The 26778-nt window shown below is 35.9% G+C and overlaps 1 protein-coding gene across 3 annotated transcripts in view; it reads right to left on the reverse strand.

The window, feature by feature from the left end:
• Kcnt2 (potassium sodium-activated channel subfamily T member 2) overlaps window positions 1-26778 on the reverse strand; it is a 339295-nt gene that overhangs the window by 154628 nt on the left and 157889 nt on the right. For all 3 annotated transcript variants that reach the window (XM_035445603.1, XM_027417432.2, XM_035445602.1), the window contains exons 9-11: window positions 5101-5281; window positions 3704-3868; window positions 1661-1797 (exon numbers count right to left, since the gene is read on the reverse strand). In XM_035445603.1, the coding sequence (XP_035301494.1) occupies window positions 1661-1797; window positions 3704-3868; window positions 5101-5281 (483 nt within the window). The remainder of the gene's footprint in view (window positions 1-1660; window positions 1798-3703; window positions 3869-5100; window positions 5282-26778) is intronic.

The following is a 26778-nucleotide window of genomic DNA, read 5'->3' on the forward strand; positions in this document are numbered from 1 at the left end:
ATTGGTATTTGACAACCTTCGCTAAGCGTCATTTTCAGTAAAGCAGTTAAACTGACCTTTGGGACCTGTTTGGAGACTGCTACTCCTTGTTCCTTGCATGGGGAATTACATGAAGAATGTATTAGATACATTAAACCCAGAATCTTTTATATGAAATTAGGATTAGAAATATACATACAATAGATAGTCTGTCATCCTAAGAGATGTCCTGGTCAGCCCAGCTCTTTGAACACTGCTAGCTGATCAAGCAGTCTCTTGTCGTCCCTTTTCTATAATTTATCTATTTTCAGTTCACATGGATGTTTTCTTTAAATGTGACCCTTTTGTGGAAAATCATTATATTATGAGTAAAGGTACATAGAATATAAATCTGAGATAACTACAACTAAAAAGAGCCTACATTCAATTCCCAGAACAAAAAGCTTCCATTACACTCAAGCATATCAACACACCATGGACAAAGCTGTGTGAAGAACTTAACTCATAGTAACTTAAGGAGATTGATTTATACAGATAAAAGAAAACAGATCTTTAGGAGGGTACAAATGTGGTAATTTCCTCTAATAATTATATAGATATCAAATGAGAAACAGTTAAATCTCCAATTCACATTAGAATTCAGTAACGACTGTTTATAGGACCATCACTTATAGTATTTAACAGAAATATACTCTTTAGTTTTTCAATATTTACCATTCATTCAATTGTGGTAGCTTATGGATACTGTTTTGTTTGTTAGATTGAGTCAATAAATAAAATGAATCTCAGGTAATGTACTTTCCTCTTAATAAATCAAAAGTAATGTCAGAATTCACAACTACTGGGTACCGAAGCATCACTTGGGACATCAAGTGAGTCATGAAAACAAAACGTCTTAGGTTATCAACTGTGATGAGGAAATTTAAAACAGTACATGAGAGCATCCAAGACAAAACATAAAGACACACTTAAATCTTTAAAAGCAGCAGCAGGTATCCAACAAAACCCTGCCTGCTAGAGATAGTTCCTGGTTTTGAAACTAAGGAAATTGTTTTGTGTTGGCCCTGATCCCTTGGTGACCGAAGTCCTACCAGCCCATCCCCTCACTATGCTTCTGTGTTGGAAGACCAATTTCCCCACAACAAATGGTTAGACCATGTCACCTTTGAAGACCTATTGACAGACATATGAACAACATGAGGGCAACTCCCCAGGACCTCTCAGGATCCTGTTGCCTCCAGCTCTGAGGACCCCAGGAACATAAAAGGTGTTGCTGAGGGCATGCTGGAACCTCCTTAAAATTCAAACCCTGACACATGCTTAATATCTCGCATAATATTTAGTCCAAGTCTTTCATTTGTGAAATAAAAACAGAATTGTGAAATTTGGAGGCTTCTCTTAATGGGAAGTCTGAACACATCTTGTTTATCTCTGACAGCTGATGAAATTCTATCATGGTGACTTCTCATGGCCAGTGTAGACATGCTACCCTAACATCTGACCTAAAACAAAAGTAGGAAACACGAGCCTATACTTCTAGCATTATTGCTCTATAGTTACTAACATGGAGCTAAATCTTACATTTAAATATTTGTGAAATGTATCTTGCAAAACATATTCTAGAAAAGTCATCAGAGGACTGAAGATTAATAGAGAGATAGAATGTGGTGAGGATGCCTACTTTGCTCTCAGGAGATCCTGATCTTTAAGGGCTGAGCCTTGAAGGTAGATCACTCTCTGGGACCACATTGGAATCTGTAGCACCCTGCGAACTTGCACATCCATCTCCGTAGGACACAAAATCACCACATAATAGTCCTATTCAAGGTAAAATGGGCAATGGCATAAACACAATCATGCTTTATGTTACCCCACAGAAGTACACAACAAACTTAAAGAATTTTTCTATAATTATGATCAAGGTGAAATGAATTCTTGGGTAATAAATAAAGTTTACTTTTAAATTCAGACAAATTAGGTCGGGCATTAGTGGCACACACCTTTAATCCCAGCACTGGGGAGGCAGAGGCAGGGGGATCTCTGTGAGTTCTAAGCCAGCCTGGTCTACAGAGTGAGTTCCAGGACAGGCTCCAATACAGAGAAACCCTGTCTTGAAAAACAAACAAAAATATCAGACAAATTAAATAGGATTGCACTGTAATAAACAAAGTTAGAAAGGCAAACAATCAGTCACCCTGAGCTATTTCTATTGCGTCAGTTCCACAAAGGAAGGCAGTCATGGAGTAGGTGCCATGCACTCCTTCAGTTTAGTTAGCAATGCAGGGTGAGTGTAAAATACACACTGAATGGGAGAGAGAAAGGTTAAAATGTCAATTCATACTTCAAAGTGTTGCTTTTAAACCAAATTTATTACATCCATTTAACTAATATTTTATTATGGAATGATACCTTGGAGCCACTGCTGATGAAACTTTGTAGTTAGGAGTTTGTAGATTGAAAACAATAAATGATAAAAAAATAGTTTTAGTTCAAAATATTTCCAAGCATACCATCATTTAGAGACCTTGAAAACATATTCAAAATTTAAAATGACTTAAAGCTAATCTATAAAGATTTGGCTTCTCTGGAAACCATTACCTATTAGAGTCCCCTAAAATGTGTCTACAGCAAAATGTATAGTATTTAGAATCTCTATATTGTTACTAGATACAGTTAATTATTATGAGATCATTATCAGGTTAGATTTTCTTAGTATAATATATAATCTTCATATAGAAAATTAAAGTTTATGGAAAACGTTAAAAACATAATATAGGAATAAACTGCTAAAACACTATGCATTTTAGATATCACTTATGAATTGTATTTATATTCAGCACTTTTCAAGGTTTTATTCACACAAATTCATTCAGGAAAAACAAAACCAGCAACTATTTTTTTCTTTGAACTGGACTAATTTCACCAAAAAATATAACCTAATTCTACTTTGTCTCAATAGTGCTTACTCCAGTAAAATGAATACAGAAAAGGGAACTTCTAGGAGATGGATAGATGGGTTGGCAAATAAGAGTAATGGGTGCTCTTAACACAGGACCTGAAGTTGGTTCCCAGCAGTTCCCAAAAGTCTACACACCACCCTCAGGGATTTAATACAATATTCTAACTTCTACAGCCAACCATCCACACAGATGCATACACACACAAAACTACATATGCACACACACATGCACCATGCACACCCCCACCCCCACCCCCACACAATGCACACAGATATATACAAACCCACATGTGTACACACACACATGCACATACATAGACAAACTCACATGTGCACACACATGCATACACACACAGAAATATTAAAACTTTACTATACGGAACTTGGATACTCTGACATTCCAGTCAGCAACACTTATGACTACACATTTCAAGATGGTTTCTTCATTGTTTTATTGTATTTCATATTAAAATTCACTGCTTCATAAAATTATCATTTAAGCTTGACCCAAGAGAGAAAACAACAACAATCCTTTAAGTCAAATAAAATTCTCCTTTCCCGCAATAACAAGTCCCAACTGTCTCTTAGCACAGGTACAGCAGGGAACCTCACAGCTGTTTATTCCTCCAGCAGTTTTTCTTTGTGCCTCATTATATTTACCCGTTTTAAATGTGGGCATACAAATAAAGCTTTGCCAGAATGCAAGCCTCACTATGGGTTAATGTGCTGTTAGTTATGATTTTATATAATGTAATTTAAATTTACCTGCAGTCTTGGGTGTGCATAGAATTCATTTAGAAAGTCCATAAGTAAGTCGATCTTCAGTGAGCTAACACACAGGACAACATGCTTCTCAGTCTGAGCTCTGTGACGACTATAGTTTCCACCTGACTTTTGTCTCTCCATCCACAAATAGGCCAATTGTTCAAACTGTAATGAATTTTCCACATGTGAATGAAAAACATCACACATGAAAGTGAAAACCCAATGCAGTGCCCAATCTGTTATCAGGTATATAGGATCTCTTACTCTTGAAATAGTTGCTCCAAACTATCAGTATCCTTTTCGACAAAGGCTGACCACATGATTTCCACAGAGAATAAAAATAAGGCCCAGGGGCTTTAGGTCTCCAAGGAAAAGCATTGGAATCATTTTACTATTACACCATATCAGGCAGGTCACAAAAATGCTAGGCCATGTGCATTGTGTCCAGGGAAGTATGATGCAATATACCATTGACTAAATGAAAGGTAACAGCCCTGCCAGCTTTAATCCAAACCCACATGTGTACATTTTTTTTCATGCCCATATCACACAAGGGGAGAAAGTTGCATTGACATACACAGTGCCCCATGCTAGCTGTGCAGTGGTGAGTGCTGTAAAGGAATGTTAGGGAAGTAGGCATGGCAAATGAAGTGGTTATAAGGTTATTCAATGAGCATGTAAGTTTAATTTTCATTTGTCATATTGTGTTCTTGATTGGTTCACTTATGGGCAATCAGCGCTCATTATAACAAGGAATTAGAGACTGATCATTGCTTATATATCTGCCCTTTGCAATCTATCGACTTCCCAAAATGCTTCATAATGTGTACACAGATTGCTTTAGTTCATGAACATGAGAAATTAACCTTTTGTTTTTGTTTGGTTTTGTTTTTCAAGACAAGGTTTCTCTGTGTAGTTCTGGCTATCTTGGAACTCACTCTATGGACCAGGCTGGCTTTAACTCACAGAGATCTGCCTGTCTCTACCTCCCTAGTGCTGGGATTAATGGCGTGTGCCACCATGGCCCTGTGAGAAATTAATTTATAATCCACCTCAATGTATGCCTCTTTTGTTTATTTGTCAAATTTAATTCATTAGTCAAAGTCCTATAATTTAAAATTATATTATATCATAATTAGTAATATCATATAATCTAGAGTTAAAAGAATAGATGTTGAATAATTGAGCCAAAATGTGGGCTATCACTTGTGATTGGAGGAAAAATGTGTCCAATAAAATTTAAGAAGACATTACTGAAATAACACAAGCAATCCATTAAACTGTTCATAGCACAATATTCAAGTTGAATAATCAATCCAGTGATTTTTATCAATAGAGAATTTTCAATTTTACATGGCTTCACACTGCTCTACAAAGGTTAACAAGGTTCGGTTTACCTGTATGGGGAGTACCACAAGAGCAACGCAGATCATAGCGACGACGAAAAGCTTGGAGGACCATGTTTCAGGAGTGACATCTCCAAAGCCCACAGTAGAAAATGTCACAATGCAGAAATAAAGGGAATCAAAGAGATTGAGTTTCTTGCCAATTCGTTCCAGATGCTGAATTCCACAAATGCTAAAAGAGCAGACACACATTAATATTAAGACTCACGAATTGCACACATTATTTTTCACTGTTGTTCTTTAAAAACCAAAAACATGGACTAAGCATTGGTGGCACATGCCTTTAATTCCAGCACTTGGGAGGCAGAGGCAGGCGGATCTCTGTGAGTTCCAGGCCAGCCTGGTCTCCAGAGCGAGTGCCAGGATAAGCTCCAAAGCTACATAGAGAAACCCTGTCTTGAAAAAACAAAACAAAACAAACCACACATTTCATAGTGACATTTTATAATTGGCATATTGATATGCAATTTTCCCCAGAAAAATATAGCTTTGAAGGATTTAATTGCACTAATTACGTATAGTTTTATTTTGCCTAATAGCCAAAAGTGTTAGCCACAATAGATAACTCCCAGAGATATTTAATGCATGTTAAGACAAAACACACAAATGAATAAAAGAATCAAGAAATTTCTTAGTCTAATTGTTAAATTTACAAAGAATAAAGGTTAATCAATGTACATGTGCACATCTACAAAAAACTGTATGTTAGCAATAAGGAAATCATACAGTTTGAGCATTATTGCTGCCAAAATTCTAGTTGATATTCATTGGCTATTGTAATAATACTGAAAGGGCTTGGACCCGAATCTCATGAAATGAATTGCTGTCATTATTGTGGGAAGATCTTTGCTGTTAGTGGCATAATTTACTGTATTGTTTGTAATGTTTCTTTTCCCAAACAACCTTATGCTATTCTCCCAGGATTTTGTGATGGAATAAGAAGATCCCAGGCAACTTTGAGCATATTTATGATGGACTTACCAGATCTTAGAACTGTGATACAACAAATTTCTCTTCTGCTCATTATAAATAATTCAGTCACAAGTATTCTGCCATACAGTGGCATACCAAAATAATACACAAATATCTCTCAAATAGGAACCTACAGTATAAGACAAACTTTTTAAAGACAAACTTCTACAGCAAAAATAATATGTAAAAGGATTCAGTGTAGAAAATCTTCATGATAAAAGATATTCACAAATTAGAATTATTAAACTAGCATTAGGCATAGTACCATTTCTCAATTACAAAATAAAAGGTAAAAGACTATGAGTGATAAATATATTGTGCATATTGAAGAGTAATAATAAATTTGAAACATGAAACTCAGTATGCAGCAACAATGATTTGGACAAGAATGTTCCAATTCATATATAAGAATTAAAATGTAGAGACTTCAGGAGATGGAAAATAATGAAGTTGGTGTCCTCAGACATGAGGGTAGTCAATCTTACAAATGGACAGAGGATGAGTACATCATTATGTCCAGTCATTCTACAGTCTGCCTTGTAAGGTTATAGCAACAAGACACTGTCTTAGAATTAGAGAGAAGGCCCTCATTGGACACCAACTGGTACAGAACTTAATTTGTAACATCTTCTCATTTGAATCTCTTAGAAACAAAATTTATGGAACTTATAAATTATTCATTCCTATGCATTTTTATGGAAATGGACCAACTAAAGATATCAAAACTTAGAACAGGGTTTAGGCTTAGTGAAGGCCTATAGATGATGAATCAGCTTTGGGAAACGCAAACGGGTAGAGCCTGGAAAACTGGGAACATGGACACAAGGACTGTATCATATTGAATGTGTTGCTAAGGGCAACTCTCTCCAGGTAAAAGAAAACAGAATTGTAGCAGAAGATTATGGAATGAGTAAGTAGAAGGTTGGTTGAACACTATATAACTCCTGGTGAGTTGAAAGTAAGAAATGGATGTTTTATTGGAAAGCAGAGGAAAAGTTGTACTTGTAACATAGCAGCATAACTTGACTACATTAAGTTCATGACTTTAGGAAATCCAGAATTTAAGAGTGATAAACTAGAATTATTGGGAGCAGAAATATCTAAGTATTTTGGGTGTTTCACGGCATTTCCTGATTGTATACTAAAATCATAGAAGAGGAAAACAGTTTAAAATATAATTCATAGGGAATTCTATCTTTGGATAGAGTAAAAGGAAGCAGCATGACTTGCCTCGGAAAAGCCTCCCTCATCCTGGTCATATTGGGAAGAATAAAAATTGTTCTCATGAAAACACACCAAGGGTAGGAGATTAGTATGAAAAAGGAAGCCGGATGCTTGCTATTCATCTACACAATAGAAGAAGGAGCCTGAAGTCACTCCAGAGACCTTGGAAACCATCATGACTACTGCAAGCCAAAAATAACATGGCCTGGAATTTTATAGTTGTTTCAAGTAAGCAAACCAAGGTACCCACAGAATTTCTAGGTTTGTGTCCAGAGCAGCCTCAGCTCTCTGTTCCATGCATTGCATAACAAAGCTCTTGAGTCACTTAATGTGGGTCCAAGTTCAACACTACATAAGAATGTGTGTTTGACAAAACTCCTCCAGAGGACACAGATAATAAACTTTGGCCATTATCTCATTGGAAACACCAGCAGCTGTTCAGAGTACATAGTCCTGGAAGAAATTTTTCATCTGTCAAGCAAAGGATTTCTTTCTACCCATAGAGAAATGTCCTAGCGATTGGGATAGAAAAAGAAAAGACCCACTGTGATAATGCCTAGTAAAGACTTGAGGGTGAGCCTGCCTCAGACAATTCAACTGAAGAGAAACAATCATACAATACCTGAGAGAGTTAGTGCTCCAACACTATCTGTGAAGTTTTCTGTGTAGACTGTGCCCAGAAATGCCATTTGGGTGAAGCTTCCAAAGGCTTTAAGAACTAGCCCTTGCTCACTGTGTCTAGAACCTTTGACATCAAGTTTTAGGTTGCTATCCTCAAGCCAAAGGATTTCATGTTGTTTGACTTAATCAGGTTTTGAACTTATTTGTTCATATATTAAGACTTTCGGAACTACTGATGTAATAAAATGCATTTGATTGTTTTATTAACTGTTCTTACTTGAGGAAAACAATATAAACAGGAATGTGGCCACACAAAATTTCAGGTTGACACCTAAACGTCCAATGCCATAGTATTGCACAACAAAATCTTTAGACAGGTCATCATGAGCACATACCTTCTGAATAGGTACAGTGACTATAAATACTAGGAGAATTAGCTAGTTTTTATCCCACATCTCACCATGTGAGGACACAGCAACAAGTCTTTCTTTTTTCATTGATATTTTTAATTTAAATTCTTTTACTATTCATATTTACATATTCATTCCCTCATTCCCTTGCTCTCCCATCCTCCCATGTTTCCCACCAACACCCCCAACCCATCCCCCAACACCTCCCAGGGATAGTGGGGCCCTCCACCAGGGACCTTCAAAGTCTGTCATATCATTTGGGGGAGGGCTTAGGCCCTCCTTGCTGTATCTGGGCACAGCAACAAATCTTAAGTGGAGGGAACACTCTCATCAAACATGAACTCTGTGGCTCTTTGACATGGAATGCTCAAGCACTGAGAGCCAAGAAATGAAATCAGGTATCTTGCAAATTCCCCATTCTCAATAGCACAATTAGAGTAGTATGATTAAAAGTACCGTTCAGGAAGGAAAGAGAGAGGAGAAGGGATGGGGAGGGAAAAAGGAGGGAGCTGAGGAAACAAGAAGAGGAATCAAATACTGATAGAAGTTACAAGCATAAAGTGAAACAGAAGGAATGAAAGAAGTCAGATGGAAAGGGCACACAGGTTTGTGTTTGTGGGCCATCCCCAGAGAAGAGACAGAAAGCAGAATCCTGACAGTGGGGTGTGAAGATGGAAATATTCTAAAAATAGGTTGTGGCGATTGCTAGAAAACTCAGTAAATATGTTAAAACATGATTGAATTTACACTTAAGATGAGTGAATTTGATGATGTGTAAATTATGCCTCTGAAAATCTGTTAAAACTCAGTGTATGCTTTCATTTGGACAGCCACTACAGCTTCTGTGAGTGTGAGCAGACAGTTTAGCTCATATCAACCACAAAGAAATAAAGCAATGGCTGAAAGTAAAATTAAAGAAATTCACTTTCTAGCTTTTTCAAAGATGTTCTATCCATTTAAGTCACATGACATACTTATTGAACAAGTATTATTCTTAAAAATTGTTTTGTGTAGTATTAAAACTGTTGAATAACAGGGCAGGCTCACAGGTCAAGGACAAGGAAAAATTATGAGATTCAGGACACTCGTCATGTAATTCAATCTTGTTTGTAATTCAAATATATAAAAAATAAAATAAAAATGGCAATCTTAAAAAAAGAATAACCCTGATATAATTATTTGGACACTCAAAAATATCTTTGATTTGCTTTTTCTATTCCTGTACCCAAGCAATTATTTCCATTCCATGCCTCTAAATTGATCTAAAAAATTTGTTTAGGAACTTTGAGTCAGAAGGGCAACCGACCCAGTAAAATAATTCATATCAATTTATTTGCCTGGATGCTCATAAGCAACGTTGCCAGTGTAATTAACTATAAGATGTAGTTTCCCATAACAAGAAGAAATGGATGTTATTAATAGATGTTCCTTATTTATAATGATATATCCTTTAGAATGTGAATGTTCTTATATAGTTAATTATTATCTAATACTTATGTACTATTTATTGAACATGCATAGTTGTGTGCACAAGCATGTGTATGCATGAGTCATAGAATAACTTATAGGAATCAGCTCTCCTGTCTCCATGTTAGTTCCGGATTAAGCTCAGGCTGTCAGACTTGGCAGAAAGCACCTTCACCTACTAAGCAATCTCGATGACCCTTAAATACAACATTTATGCTTCACATAAAATAGAATTTTTTAAAAAAATTGAATTAATTGAGATATAGTAAGAATTCTGTGTTATTTGAAAATGCTGTATTTTTGTTAAAGACACATTAAATCCGATCCTTATGATCTATAGAATAATCATTTCCTAATGCAAACATGTTATTTAGATCTATATTACAAAATGTCACCCACTGTACTTTTTAGCCTTCAATTTGTCCATTTTAAAATATATGCACAAAAATAGTTTGTACATATTTGATGTCAGGGTTTCAAATGGCCACTGAACTCTCACTGACTACAAAGCTTTCTCAGACTTATGGTATCCTGGGCCTTAACAGACTGTCAACTCTTTACTGAAATCCTGGATCACCACATAGGAAAGTGTGGATACACTATTGTCAGCCATGAGTTATGCCTTGGAGTTGACACCATGAAAGTCAGGCCATCTTGCCAGTCTGTGACTAAAGTTGAAACAGTAATAACTTTGATCTCAAGTAGGTATGGATGTCTGCAATGGGTCTGAAAGGCTAGGTTTGTCAATAGTCCAACATTTGTTAGGGAGTGGGGGGAACTAAGAGACCACAGCCATCCTTGCTTAGCTAGTGTCTACTTAAGAGTCTAGAAAACACATTGTGCTTAGTTATATACCCACTTATGAGCAGACCAGGTTCCAGCAGGAAGTTCTAATTCCATAGTCACACAGAAGAGCATGGCTAAGATCAATAGACCTCAAAATATGGAAGGAAATATATATGATAATAAGCATGTGTGGAAGATGAGAGCTGGCTGAGGTAAAAGTAATTAGAATGCAAATTATATCTATGAAAATTTTAAAGATGAAATTCAATAAAAGTTATTTTTAAAAATCACCAAGAACATATAAGCAATGTGGAAATGGTAGACATGTCTAGTGCCCTGATTGTAGTTTAAATGTCATGGGTGCACACATATGCCAAACTCATTAAATAGTTGTATTGGATATATGCATTTTTATAGATTGAGAAGACCTTAACTAAGTATAAGACAGTTTCTACAATATTCTATAAATATATTAATATTTGCAAATAGTTGTCATCATATGAGATATTTAAAAACTATAAGCAAGGAAATATGTTTTCATTCTCCTGACCAATGAGTATTTATAATTTCTGCATTTGTTTTATTTAAAAATACTTAAATAATGCTGGGCACAGTAGTACATGCTTGTAATTTCAACAGTGGGAAAGTGGAGCCAAGAGGACCAGGACTTGAATGTTATCCTCAGCTATATGAGTTTGAGGCCAGGCTGGGCCACACAACACCTTGTTAAAAGAAAAAAAAATGTAAGCACATATATGAATATATATTCATTTATAGATGTATGCATACAAACAATTGTAACACTAGAAACAACTTTTATTATAGTGTACACAACTTTTAATAATGAACTTATAAAATTCACATATATATACAACATAATAAATAAAATTTTGTAAATATATTTATCTGAATTAAACTTATCTATATCATATAATAATTTATATCTAAATTGTATAAATAAAACTAAAAAAACAAGAAAGGGACATGAACTAGTTCAAGAAGCAGCTGAATTTAGAATAGTTTACAAATATTTAAATGACTGAATAAACTAATAAGTATGCCCCATATATGTCCCTGGTAATAAATACTACAATACTGAATTGAATCACCCAGACCAGCAAGTACCGTCATAGTCAGGGAAATGTTCACTTAATATTTTACAGAAAAAGAAATAACTACCAATATTATAAAAGGTGTCCCTGTAGTGACCGATAATCTACACTTCATTGGTTCTTAAATTTTTATGATTGTAATTAGACCAATTTTAAATAGAAACAATATTCTTTTATGTGTCAATCCCAGTTCCCTCTCCTTCCCCTCCACCCCTGCCCCTCGATCCTGTATCCCACCCAAACCCTTTCTGCGCCCCAGGGAGGGTGAGGGCTTCCATGAGGGATCTTAACATTCTGTTATATCATCTGGAGCAGGGCCTAGGCCCTCCCCTGTGTGTCTAGGCTGAAAGAGTATCCCTTTATGTGGAATGGGCTCCCAAAGTCCAAAATCATATACTAGGGATAAATACTGATTCACTACCAGAAGTCCCATAGATTGTCCAGACCTCCAAACTGACATCCTCGTTCAGGGGGTCTGGAACAGTCCTATGCTGGTTTCCCAGCTATCAGTCTGGGGTCCATGAGCAACTGCTTGTTCAGGTCAGCTGTTTCTGTGGTTTCTCCAGCCTGGTCTTGACCCCTTTGCCCATCACTCCTCCCTTCTACACTCCATTGTAATTCTTTTTACCATCTTTCACCAGTTATGCTATGCTCTCTGTCTCTGCAAAGTGTGTGTGTGTGTGTGTGTGTGTGTGTGTGTGTGTGTGTGTGATGTGCATCCTTCATTTCCTGAAGGATTAGAATAAGTTGAAGAAATTTGCAGAAAATGACATAAGCCTATCAAATTATAAAGTAAGAGCACACATATCATGATTTTAAAAACTTTTCAAAACTCATACTACCTTAATAATAATTTTGAAATTTTACTTGTTCAAAGTTTTTAATTTTTTACCAAAAGCAACGTCAAGAGATGAAGTTTAGCAAAACGTCAGACACTAAACAACTCTAATTGTATAACGACCCTCTAGTCTCATTTTTCAATGTCCGTTAGAAACAGCCACCTTGGGTGACACAGTATGTTCATGTGTTGACGGGGGTGGGACACTCTGCACACAGACAACACAAGATTATCTTGAGAAACAGTGGGAATTTATTTATGAGCTAAACTTTCAAATTAATCACATATTTAGATTATTCATAGTTTAATATGAATTTTAATAATTCATCTGGTTGTAGGAAAGGCATCAAGAAACTGCCTGCCAGATAGGGAAAATGGTCAGTTATCAGTACCAAAATCAGTTTTTCAGGCCAGTACAATTGCAGCACTGGAAACAGGAAATAGTTTGTATTACAGTACACACAAAATTTAATACTGAACTTATGCAATACTTATTTTGCCTAGGACTCTGGATATTAACAACATGCTTTATAAGGATTTGGCACTATTAGATGATGAAAATATATTTTGATATAGATAACTATCACTTCATTCGTAGACACAGTGCAGCCATTAGTAACCAAAAAGCTACAATTCTTTCATCAAATTTGATGAGTTTGGTTATTGTGTATCTGCATGCAGAAGAGGCTTTGGGGATGAGATGTATAGACTTCCTGATAAAACGACTGCTCAGATACCACATATTCATAATAAAAATTTTCTATTTGCCTTTAATTAAAAAGATAGAACTTTTCAATCAGTTAAGCACAGGTTAAAACCTTTAATTAAGTTCATAGTTTGAGGTAGCTGAAGAATTTTACAAAGTAGTTTTTTATTAATAATATCTCCAGTTGAATATTTTTAATCATTTTAACTTTGCATTGTCTGTAATTCAAACTTATTTTTTAGTGACTGGATAGATATTTCTCATTACAACCTATCTATTTTTAACAAAATTTTAGCGGTCTCTATTATTTGCTTAAACGTTTTAAATAATTTACAATATAAAAGCATATCAACCTTTAATTAATGTTTTGTTTATTTATTATCCATAAAATTATATTAATTTAGAATGATTTAGTACAGATTGAAATGAACACATATACTTATTAAGATTGTACTATGAAAATATTTAAAATAAAAATAATTTACATAAAACTAGTAAGTGTCATACATCAACTCGTGTTTCATAATAATAAAGTAATAGGTATTGGAGTGATGATAAGGCTCTCCCTTTATAGGCTTGATGACCTAAATTGCGATCCTGGAACCCGTATAAGAACCAGACACAATGGGACCTGCATCTTAATTCCTACTTAGTCTGTGAATTGCTTCTTGGGAAATGGGAGGTACAGGTTGTGACTTTCTAGACTTGAAAGGACCTACTAGCCTGGTGTGTGCAGCAGTGACCAAGAGAAGACTATGCTTCAAACAAAGTGGCAAGCCAAGATGACATGGATGATGTTTTCTTGCCTCACACTCGTGAACATATTCACACACACACAGACACAGACACAAACACACACACACACACACCATAAACACAGATAAACACATTAAAACAAAGGGTATCTATATTGCAAAAATGTGCTATAACCATACAAATAAATTTGCTGATTATTTCTTTAATAATAATAATTATTAATAATAAGTCAATGGTTATCAACCTATGGGTTGTGTCCCCTTTTGAGTGTGAAAATACCATTTCATAGAGGGAAACTGTGAAACCATTGGGAAACACAGGTATTCACACTAAAATTCATAACAGTAGAAAAATTATAGTTATGAAGCAGCAATGATGGTTGGGGTCACCACAACTGAGGAACTGAGTTAAAGGATTACAGAATTAGGAAGGTTGAGAATCACTGATATAATCAATCTTGCACTGGATATTACTGATGAAGATATAAATATAGAATAAATTCCCCTTAACTTACAAGAGGGAGAGTCTCCAAAATCTACAGTGAAGGGTGATACCATTGTTAGTAATATTGATGTTACCCAAACCTTTCCATGAGCTCTGTGTTAATCCTTGGTAAATTCCTTAATTGTTTCAACTTTATGCTCAACTGATGAAGAAATACAATGATATTAATTTCATTATTAGCTATTAGGAGAATTAAATAAGCAAACATTCCATGAAATACCTAGCACATAATAATGTTTAATTGATCTCTGGATAATTTTGTTTATTGTTTCCAATCCTACATGAAATAGAAGCATAGAAATAAATTTAATATAATTATTAAATTTATATAAAGGATAATTAACTATAACAGAGTTCCTATTTTTATATGTCATTTACTGCAATGAGTGTGTGTTTATGTATGTGTCTGTGTGTCTGAGTGTGTGTTTATACCCTTAGAGATCAGAAGACAACTTACAGAAGTTGATTCTCTTCTTCTACCATGTAGGTCCAATGGAAGAATTCAGGTCCTTAGTCACTAAGGCATTTTAAAGACCCCAGAAATGCATATGCATTCATTTTTTCTATTTAATAGAATATAATGACCTAAAGTAAACAAGTGCTGAGAAATTGTCCATTGTCTAAATGTACTACATTTTCTTTATCCATTCTTAGGTTGAGGGGCATCAGGTAATTTGAAGACAAGTGAATGGTACTAGCAAAAAAATTATCCTGAGTGAGGTAACTCAGATCCAGAAAGACAAACATGGCATGTATGGATGCATAAGTAGACGTTAACTGTGAAGTAAAGGATAATAATTCTATAATGCACAAACCCAGAGAGACTAGGTAACAAGGAGGACCCAAAGGGAACACATGGATCTCTCTGGGAAATAGAAAATATCTCGTGGATGGACTGGAGGCAGGGCAGGATTTAAATCTCAGGGGCCCTGGCTCTACTGGGTTGTACCAAGAAATGAAGGCTGTATTATTACTGTGTGATCTTGAAGTTTGTAGTCCTGGGACTTGAGAGATCAAGTTGGGGGTGAGTAGAGAGGGAGAGTACAAAAATGGGGTGCTTTGGGATGTCAGGTAGAAATCTGATTCAAGGGAAACTACCACAAATCTACAAGGATGATCAAAGTTGAGACTCCCAGCAATAATGGACACATTGCCTGAACTGGCCATCTATTGTGATCAGATTAGTGATTACCCCAGCTGTTATCAGGGAGCCTTCCTCCAGTAACTGATGGAAAAATATACAGAGACCCACAGACAAATATTAGGCAGAATTCAGAATCCTGCTGAAGAGAGGGAAGAAGAATTATAAGAGCCAGAGGTGTCAAAGACATTACAAGGAAACCCAAAGAAACAACTGACCTGGTCACAGGAAATCACAGAGTCTGAACCAACAATCAGGGAGCCTGTAAGGGACTGACCTAAGCCCTTATATGTGGTAATTGTGTAGCTTAGTCTATTTGTGGGACTCCAAACATGGGAGCAGGTGCTGTTCCTAATACTTTGGCTGGCTCTTGAGAAACTATTCCTCATATAACATTGCCTAGCCCAACCTAAATACAAGGGAAGGTGTTTAGTATTATCACATCTTGATATGCCATGCTTTGTGATACCCATGTGAGGCCTGCCCCTCTCCGACCAGAAACAGTGAGGGGTGTATGGAGGGCAGAAGAGAGGTTGGAGAAGGACATGAGAGGAGAAGAGGGAGTTGAAACTGAAGTCGGGATATAAAATGAATTAATTAAAAATTTAATGAGTGTTCCACAGTATTTGCTTTCTACGTAATGGAGAACAAAGTCAGATATTACAGAAAAAGGTAGCAGTGGAAATATAATCTATTTTGTTCTTTCACATGAGTGAGCCAAAAGTACTGTTAAGAGCGAACATCATTACTGTGCTACAATCCAATTAGTAGACTGACAACTTTAATCCACTGTCAAGAATTATTTTTCCTTGTGGCTTGTGGGTATGTGTGCTTTGTGTGTTTATTTCTCTGTTCAAGGAAATAGGATATTAAAAATCAAGTTTTAGCATAGTCTGACTTGTCAAAGGATGTATTCAACTCCAAGTCTGGGAGTACAATTTTTTTGTTTTGTTTCTCAAACTTTCACCTTAAAACCAACAAACAAAAATCACTATATAGGATGAATAGAAAATTAATGAGAAGTTTTATAGGTGATCTTATAGATTGTTAACTGCTGATAGCTGGAACTAATGCACACAAATAAATGTATTACAATTAATTTTCTGTTAGATTCCTTAAAGTTTCATTTATAGAAAACAAACACAAATGTTAATGTTTAAGATTGCAAAATAGTATGCAATGCAGAGTTTGTAAGATATCCTTGAGAAACACTAACTGGAAGTATTTTCAGAATAACATTACAGTTTTTTAAAATATTTCTTTTTAAAATTCACTAATACAAATTCATAATATAAGTCCATATTACTGAATAGTGGGAAGTGGTGCAGGTGATTCTTTTGCTAATATTGGGAGTTCGATGCATTTTTTGAAAGTAGTAACAGTTTTTTCCAAGTCCACTGTGAACAGGGGGCAAGCCGGGTGACAGCATTGCACAGCATCAGTCACACACCTTATCAGTGACTGAGCACATAACCATGCAGTAAAGATTTAGACAAATAAATAAATAAATAAATAAACCTGTACTTGAGTTAATAAATGGCTGTAAGCTTGCCAATTCCTTCCTCAGTGCTTCTACTCCCCTACGAACAAAGTTTCTCAGTGAGAACAGGGTTGGGTAATTTGCAAGGTAGACCCATAATCATTAACTATTGACAAGTGTAATCACAGTTGACCTTTGGATGGTTCACTGCCATCATTTACAGAAACTGACAATGAATTCCTGGTAAATCAGAAAGGGGGAAATGATTCACCATGATTCTGGGTAAAAATTGTGAAACCCACAGAAACAGTTGGCCTGTACAAGGGGGAGCACATGGACCCCAGACTGCTGTCTGGGAGGCCAATACAGAACTCATCCAGACCCCTGAACATGGATGTCAATTAGGAGGCCTCTGCACTCTAGGGGGCCTCTGGTAGTGGATTAGTATTTTTCCCTGGTGTAAGAAGGGACTTTGAGAGCCCATCCCAAGTGAAGGGATGCACTCTTGGCCTGGATACATGGGGGAGGGCCTAGCCCCAGCCCAGGATGATAGGGTGGACTTTGGGGAGCCCCCATCGAGGACCCTACCCTTCCTGGGGAGTGGAGGGTAGATGGGGTGGGGGGAGGGAGGGAGAGGGAGAAGGGATTGACATGTGAAACAAGCTTGTTCCTAATTTGAACTAATAAAAAAATTACAAAAAAATTTCATCATCACAGTAGTAACCTGTTGGATGGAATAACTTGGTCTGTTGTGCCATGTTAGAATGCAAAAGCCAATTTGGCCATAGCCATTCAAAAGATTCAGGGATACATACATATCCAAATACATTTGACAATACGTGCTATAAACACTTCTCTTCTTTGTTTTGTTTTTTGTTTGTTTGTTTGTTTTTTGGTTAGGTTCTTTTGTTTTGGTTTGGTTTGTTTTTTCGAGACAGAGTTTCTCTGTGTAGCCTTGGCTGTCCTGGAACTGGCTCTGTAGAGTACTGGGTCCTTGAATTTAGAGATCCACCTGTCTGCTTCCTGAGTGTTGGTATTAAATAAAGGCTTGCGCCACACTGCCCATAAACACTAATTTTCTTCAGAAGAGATTTCATATCATTTTAATGAGTTAATGTTTGATGGAACTAATTAGATCTCTTTTGTTTTCTTTTTAGGATTAACCAGATCAAATTAATTCCACCAAACATTAACTCAAATGATTTGAGTGTTGTGAACTAAACTGCACAACAATGGCCCATAGTTTTCGCAGTGTAAATATTTTAGAATTACTCTAAAGTTACTTGTGTACTTTATACCATTGTGCATATCCAGTACTAAATGACTCTGGATTAATCATTACTGAAGCATAATTTAAGCCAGCAAAATTGCTCAGCAGGCCTTATGTGTGCCAACAGCCCTATGATCCAAGTTTGATCTCTGGGATCCACAGGGAGTCAGCTCCTGCAAGCCTATGTCCTGGTGTGTTCCTGAACACACATATACACAAAATAAATGATAAATGTAATTCATATTAATAAAAAAAGAATTTAATAGTGATACTCTAAGCCCCTGAATATATTGTTTTGCATCTGTACTATTGTTTGAAAGGATCAAAAGAAGCATATTAAAATGTCATGTTTCATATACTGTGTTTCTATTCTTAACATCAGTTTCACTGTACCTAAAAAATTCCTAGAGTTTGGCCAAGGCTATAATCCGCTTGACAGGTCCATAAGAATCCACAGTTCTCACTCATCATTCTGTGCTGTTTACTAATGGTGGTCACATTTTACAAAGTACAGAGCATAAACACTAGTCCACCACATACCTTGTATATTAGAGCAGCACAGAACCTGTGTGGTCCTACTTACATGGAAACTTGAAGAACAGGACATGTTTGTACAGCGCTGTTAGAAAACATGAATCCATAAATTTAGTCCCTGAGTGGGAAGGAGGATTCAGGATTGGAACTCATCAAAAATTTAAAACCCCATTGTTTTGTAAACTAGAATACTGTTAATATCATTAAGAGTGTTTTGGTTAAAAACAAAACAATCAATCAAACAAACAAAAAAACTGCCATGCACCTATGCAAACATCTCATGCTTATCAGTCATAAGAAAACTAAGTTTTATTGTGCATTAAATAACTAGAGCAGAAAAAAAGGCTTTTTGACAACTTCCATATGTAGAACCCAATATAAAAAGAGCACTCAATTCTTAGGTAATATTTTGATAACCATTCTACTAGTTAGTGTCTATCTGTTTTTATTTTTTCACTAGTTTTGTTTGTTTTTATTGATTTGAAGAGAGGTGATTGTTAGGGATTAAACCAGGGCAATGTGCATGATAGGCAAGCAAACTCTTTTTCACTGCCCAACAACACTGGCTCCAATATCTTCATATTTTTTTTGATAATCTATTTTTTTGGTTTCACTCATTTAGTTAAAATGTAAGGTAGAAATTGTCTAATGCTCTAGACTATGCATAACAAAAACTATTTAAGATTTTTCCATATTATAAACTTCAATTAATTGTATTTCATATTGTCTACTGTGTGTACTGAAAAATATATTCCTTTAACAAAAATTATATTCAATTGCAATTTGTCCCTTCAGTAAATAATATTTTAAGCAAAATGATAACAACTAGTAAGCATTCCCTAAAACCTGTATAGCCCCAAATGGATATGGGACATTACTATTAACAATGCAAAGAGATAGAATATATGTTCATGGTGGTGAGGGTGGGTAATATTCACTGTATAGCATTCTGCTTTTTGTTGTTGCTTCTGTTGTATATAGCACTGATCATGTGTGCATGTTCACACATAAAGTATTAGGAAAAGGTGCTTAGTCTTGAGTGGAGATGTTTTCCACTGTGAGTTTTGAAGGAGACAAAGAAAAGACTGGGACAGAATAATGACTCACTCAATTACACTAAGCAAAAATAAATAAATTAATAAATAAATAAAAATAAAAAGATAAATCATTATGATTCAAGACAATGAGAAAGCATAAACAAGAGTCAAGCAAACTCCCTTCTGAGCTCACTAAGATGAAATGACTGATTCTTTAAGAGACAAACATGGATTCTACTTGCAACCAGCAAAGCTATTGCATTTATTTTATTGTTTAAAATGAGGTGTTTTGTAAATCACAGTAGGAAAAGATGGTACATTAACTGTCACCCTACATTCCTATTAATCAATGAAAATATTTTTGCATTCCTGTAAAAGTTTTACTATTGTTCTTGACTGATGTTGTAATGTAATCACTTACAATTTTAATTTTCCTCTATTGTTAATCATAAAACATATAGCATTATTTGTTTCCCTAGTATCAGACACAGTAAGGTCAATTTGCAAAAACAATTTCATGTAACTATCATAAATATACAAAGCAGTACCCCAATGTTATAGTACTTCGTGATAGTGAAATTTGACCAACTTGTGTGGGCCTGGCTAGAGTGAAAAAGAGATATTTTATGGAAACAAAATACACTTCAGACTTTACAAAGGGAGGTAGGACATTCTAGAGAGGAATGCAGTTAATATGATGGAAGAAGTAAAACATGGACAAAAAAAATCACAATAACAACCTAAAAAGACAAACTATGTTCCAAAGAAAACAGATCAAGAATGTAGGTAATAATTCATAGGGAAATAGTATAAGTAATTTATAACAAATTAATGATGTCTTTTTACACATCTCACGGGGCATGGGATAAATGTGATGAGAATTAAATATACAGAGACACCTTTCTGTCTCTTCTTCTTAAAGGGCAGCTTAGCTGCTTGGATGAACACACCCAGAAGGGACATATAAACTTCTCACCATCCCGTTGTCACAAAGGTTATGAGAGTTTAAAGCTGGTAAGGAGGAGTCAAAGTTGATGCTGTAACATGATGGTTAGCAGGAAAAATCCGTGGAATATGTAGATTGTGTGTGCAATAATGAATACTGCAATTAGTTTCAATAATGTCCCCTCTGTATCTGAGCTGCCCAAAAGAAGAGGCAGAATTTGCCCATTTAGAGATATGAATAATTTGGGTAGGAGGAATAACGTTTTTCTTAAGCATATTGGATTGAAAATCCAAGATAAAATGTCACTGGGATATTTGAACATAAAGGTTATGATTAAAGGGCCAGAAATTGATGTGATGAAATTACCTTTTCATAACTGTCAGGTCCTCTGGTAGACATTTCCAAATTCCACAAGAGAGGGAAAAATGAGGCTTCAACATGATTACTGCCAAACATTCAAAGAAATCAAAACTTAGAACGAGCTCTGTCATAAGACATGAAGTAAGCCCCATTTTCATAGAATGAAGAGCTCTGTGTCCTCTTTCTTTCCACGTGTGACTAAAAACATACTGGAAGAAAGATTTCTACCAATCAGAATATAAACTTTGGCTACAAGTAGGTCCAAGCAGCTTGCTTGTAGAATCGGGTGACAGAATTTCATTAAGTAGAAACAGGTTGAAAAGTTCTCTAAACACAGGATACCACTCCCCCACAGGGTTAGACAGCTGCTCTCACCATGTCCTTATAATCCAATAATGGAAGGGCAGAAGTACACAAACATCTTTTCCTGCCAACAACATGCCTTGAAGAATGTTTCTAATTCCCCCCATGTTAATTGTCAGGGATTCTTGTTGTGATGTACCAATGCCTGAATCTGGCAATAGCCTGATAGAAGGCTTTTGCATGCTGACATCATGTGCCTAGATTTTAAGTCATGAGGAGAGAATGCAACAAAACCCTGTTGATATATTCAGACAAAACAAATCATGATATCTATTATACTATACAATGAGATATTCTTAGGTAGAACTTACCCAAGAGAAACAGCATAGTAAAATGAAACATTCTGGGGGAAGATCCTGCAATGCATTAAAGGAGTGAACCTATGTGTCGATGCATGATATTATGGGGTGTAAGTTTACCCTGTGTGTGTGTGTGTGTGTGTGTGTGGTTTCTATACATATGAAGTATGTATGGAGTATGTATATACAGAGAAAAATGTGTCATTTTATGTGAATGTATATACATGCTTGGAGTACGTATTAGTTTATTTATGGAGTATGTACACATGGAGCATGTGTAGATTTACAAATGGATTACATGTATGTATGTAGGTATGTACATATAGATTTTATGTGCATGCATATATGGAATAAAATTTGAATGGTGGATATATATACAAAATATGTGTGAAAATATATATGTTTGAGTTGTCTGGATGGTATCATCATATTCATGCTCATGACTCTTACATACACATAATTATTTTTTCATTTAAACTTTTCTTACATTAATACTGGAAGTGACAAAGGGAACAATCCCTCCTTTAGTTTCAGAAACTTTCTAAATTTTGCTGTTCTTATCTCAGTAATAGAAGACTAGGAAAAGATTAATGGTTTTAAAGAACTATATTTTCCTTTCTTACGAGTTAACGTTCAAAAACAAACAAATATAAAAAGTGCAAAGGCTGCTCTGAGATTTTCTTTTGACACTATCTTCAAAGCCCTTACTGAAATAAATATCTCAGGTAATGAAAACAATTATTATCATGACATGTTCAAAACACTTTCTGTTGGGTGAAAAGACAATCCGGAAGCTTACATTAAACTAAAGTTTAGGGACTTTAGAGATGACTCACTGGTTAAGAGCACTGGTTGCTCTTCTGGAGGACCAGGGTTCAATTCCCAGCACTCACTTGGTAGGTTGTAACATCTGTAACTCAAATTCTACGGAAATGCAAAGCTCTCCTCTCATGTCTGCATGGACTGCATACACTTAATGCATAGGCATATATGAAGGCAGACATCCACACACATAAAATAAAGGTTAATTGAAAAAAGCCTAAATTTTATAATTGGTCACTAGAGTGTTAGAAAGCTAAAACAAAGTCTCTAACCAAACAGAATGAGGCTCTATATGTATCAGAAAGCTCAGACTCAGAATAAAAGACTTTACATACAACGTTAAGGAATTTTTTATTGTCCTGAACATTGAAAGCAAAAATGAAGAGCCTGGAGTGAGAGCCTAGACTCCGTCTTGTGCTGTTTGAACTCAGCAATAAAGGTCAGCTGACGCCCCGAGTGGTTACAATTGCCCAAAGCCATGGCTATATTTATACTGGACTATTGGTCTTGAGCTGAAAATCACTTTTAAGACTGTTCAACAAATCATCCAAGTGAAGCTACAGCTCTGCCCAGAGGAAATAATGGATTCACAGAAGCTACTAAATTCAATCCTAAAACATTTTCCAAGTTGTGAGCCCTTGCCTCTCCAGAATTTATTTTCATATTATGCATTAATTTATTTTACATACTGGATTCAGTTCTTAAAAATGAAATGAATAGGCAAGATCATTCCAAATCACTAGCTTACATGTCATTATCTGCTATTGCATGTTTAAAAAAGAAGCTCACATTTACTTTAGTTAGAAACAAAAATAACACCACTGCCCCCTTCGGCTTTCCTTCTAGCCCAACCTCATTCCTTTGTGCCACCAGCAGACCCACAGAAACACTCTTTCCCATGGATCCCCAGTGGGCACACTAGGCTAATACTCACACCTGGCTCAACCCTTGTCTAAAATGCTTCGTCTTGCAGAAGATTGGACAGAAACACACAACTGTACAGTGTGCAGAGAAAGAGAGATTTTGGAGCACTAAGGCCTAAACAGGTTATTGTCATAAAATTCCTTCTCTCAAGGACCAGGGACCTATGAGGAAGAAAACACAGATGATTATAAGAAGTAGAAGTGGTAGATGACATCAAGAAAATGGTACCTTCCAGACATATATGACTGATGCATATATGAACTCACAGAGAATGTGACAGAAAAATAGAAGAGATTTGGGGCAGTCTGGGTCCCAGCACTGAGAGGGGGAAGGTGATGTGGAGTCTCATCCCTAACCAAGAGGCTATTTACAAGTGAGACAGACTCTCTGAAAATGGGAAAATCAGTTTTTTCAAATAGGATGGCACTGAGTGTATCAGTCACATTCCAGGACAGGGACCATGCTCCAAGATAGTTGTCCAACAGAAAACAAACTCAGTAGTTTTAGCATGGACTTTTTGTTTTGTGTTGACATTCATTTTCCAATTGATTTTCTGGTTTTTTTTTTTTCTCCATTTTTGTTTCTGTAGGCTTTGCTTTGCTTTGTTTGAGAAAGAGAATGAAGCTGGGTGTTTAAGGAGGTGAGACAAATCTGGGTGGAGTTGGGAGAAGAGGAAAAGGCGACCTAAAAATATATTGTATAAAAAAGACAGGAAATAGAAGACCGAAAACAAAATTATAGGGCCATCAAAAGGGTTTAGTGTTTGAAGGACCAAGCCTGACAACTAAAGTTGAAGCCTTAGGACACACGTGTAGGAACTCTAGAACAAAATCCTGTAACTTGTCCTCTGACATTCATATATGTACTTACACACACACACACACACACACACACACACACACACACACACACACACACACACACACAAGCACACAGAAGCGCACACACATAATTTCTGGTTTCATCAGAAGTTTGATTTAGCAATGTTCTTCATTTACCCCCCAAAAGCAAGTAAAAGGAAAACTCAAACATTCTTTTGTGGATGGAATTTTAAATAGGACCTAATAAATACCAGGTAATTTAAGTCACCATCTGTTTCATATTTACTGTGTACCCAAATAAATATCTTGCCATGTATTAGCATACCACAGGCCCAATAGTCTCTAGTCAACATTTTCTGAAAATCAAATAAGGACAATGGTTCAAATTCAGTAATGAACAATAGAGGGAAATGTAGGATTTAATACACTTCTGTATATCATAAAGAGTGGTAAAAGTCATGAAAATAAAATGACTCTTACTTCATGCATTCATTCATTTAAAGTGAATCAAAATTAAAATATTCTAATATTAGATATAAAGCAAAGGATAACCAGACTACAATCCACAGCTCCAGAGAAGCTGGAGCCTTCATCCAGTAACTGATGGAACCAGATGCAGAGATCCACAACTAAGCCCCAGGCCAAACTCAAGGGGTCCAATTGAAGAGAGGGAGGAAGGGGTACACAAGAAAGTGAGGTCAAGACAACTGAACCAAGCTCCTGAAAACTCATGAACTATGGACCAACAGCTTTGGAACCTCTATGGGAGTGAACTAGGCCCTGCATATGTGGGAGACAGTTGTAAAGCCTGAGCCATCTGAGGGGTCCCTAGGAGTGGTACATGAGCTAGCTTGTTGGTGCCCATTTCCTATGGTGGAATGCCATGTTCAGCCTCAATGCAGGGGAGAAGGGCTTGGTCCTGCCCCAACTTAATGTGCCAGACTTTATCGACTCCCCATGTGAACCCATACCTGTTGGTAGGAGTAGATGGTGTGTGAGAGGCAAGGGGGTGGGAGAAGGGGTTGGAGGAAGAACATTGGTTGGAATATAAAATAAAATTTAAAAAAATAAAATGAATAAAAATAAAATAAAATGTGTCATTTGAGCCTTAAATGTGTAAGCTAAGGTCAAATAAATAAACATCTATGGTCACCTAGTGAAAAAATCCATTTCCACTGGAAAATGTAATTGTATTCCTGATCAATGTTATTTGTTCAAAGAACAATTTCAGGACAACATACTCTAAACTGGAGCAATTTACTGGAAATTGTCATTTGTGCCAAGAGTGACTTCATGAACATTGTTGCTATGATGTTAATTTTAGAAAATTTGCAAGAGCATTCCCATGTCTTAATCATTTAATCCTAACTATAATAAATTATAAGATATAGAAACTTTAATCATCAATTTAAACTTTTTCCATGAGAAGTAAAATTAACAAAGCAAAGTGAACATGTTCTGAAAATTAAATATCTCTGATCAATATGCTACTTCTCTATTATTTCTTAAAAGGAGATGACTGTAAGCTCAAAATTCTGTTTTCAGACATTATCCTTATGGCATAATCCTTGATTCTCAGTGGCCATCAATGTTTCAGTGTTTCACAACTTTGATAACATTGCAAGATCCAGAGTAATTCTCTGGAATACCTGAGCTGGTCTGTCCAACTCCAGTGTTTATAGAGTAGTACGCTAGCTTAGAAAAAGTCAATGATTTAATAAAAGGTCTCTCTACTCATAAGCAGTAGAGATATAAATACATTTTTTGCCATTTGTCACCAATTTTGAGGCTGTAGGAAAATGGAAACATTATCAGATTTCATTTTTTATTATTAGACATGGTGTCACTGAACAGACAAGTTAATAGAGGGACCAAGTTATTGTAGAACACTTATGTAAGGGTGCTGAGTTCTAAACCTGACCTGTAACCAGAAGGAACTTTACAATTCAGTGACCTGAATAAGTAATAGCTATTTAACTACTAATTAACTAGGATAAATGTTTGAAAGAAAATAAATATACTAGGTGTAGTGCCATGTGTCTATAATGCTAGCACTCTGGAGATAGGCTGAAACAAGTCCAAGGTCATCGTGTATTGCAAAATAAATTTGAGGGCTAGACTTTGTTTCAAAAAAAAGTTGTAGAAATTTATCTAAACTTTGCTGTCTTCCTAAGGGAAAAAAATGTGGCCACAATGTGTCTTACGACATGCAAGAGAAAATGATAATAAACATCAGTCTATGTACAGCCTACCAAAACCGACACATCTCAAATTAA

The sequence above is a fragment of the Cricetulus griseus genome, chromosome 5, assembly GCF_003668045.3.
Source record: "Cricetulus griseus strain 17A/GY chromosome 5, alternate assembly CriGri-PICRH-1.0, whole genome shotgun sequence".
Taxonomy (NCBI): domain Eukaryota; kingdom Metazoa; phylum Chordata; class Mammalia; order Rodentia; family Cricetidae; genus Cricetulus; species Cricetulus griseus.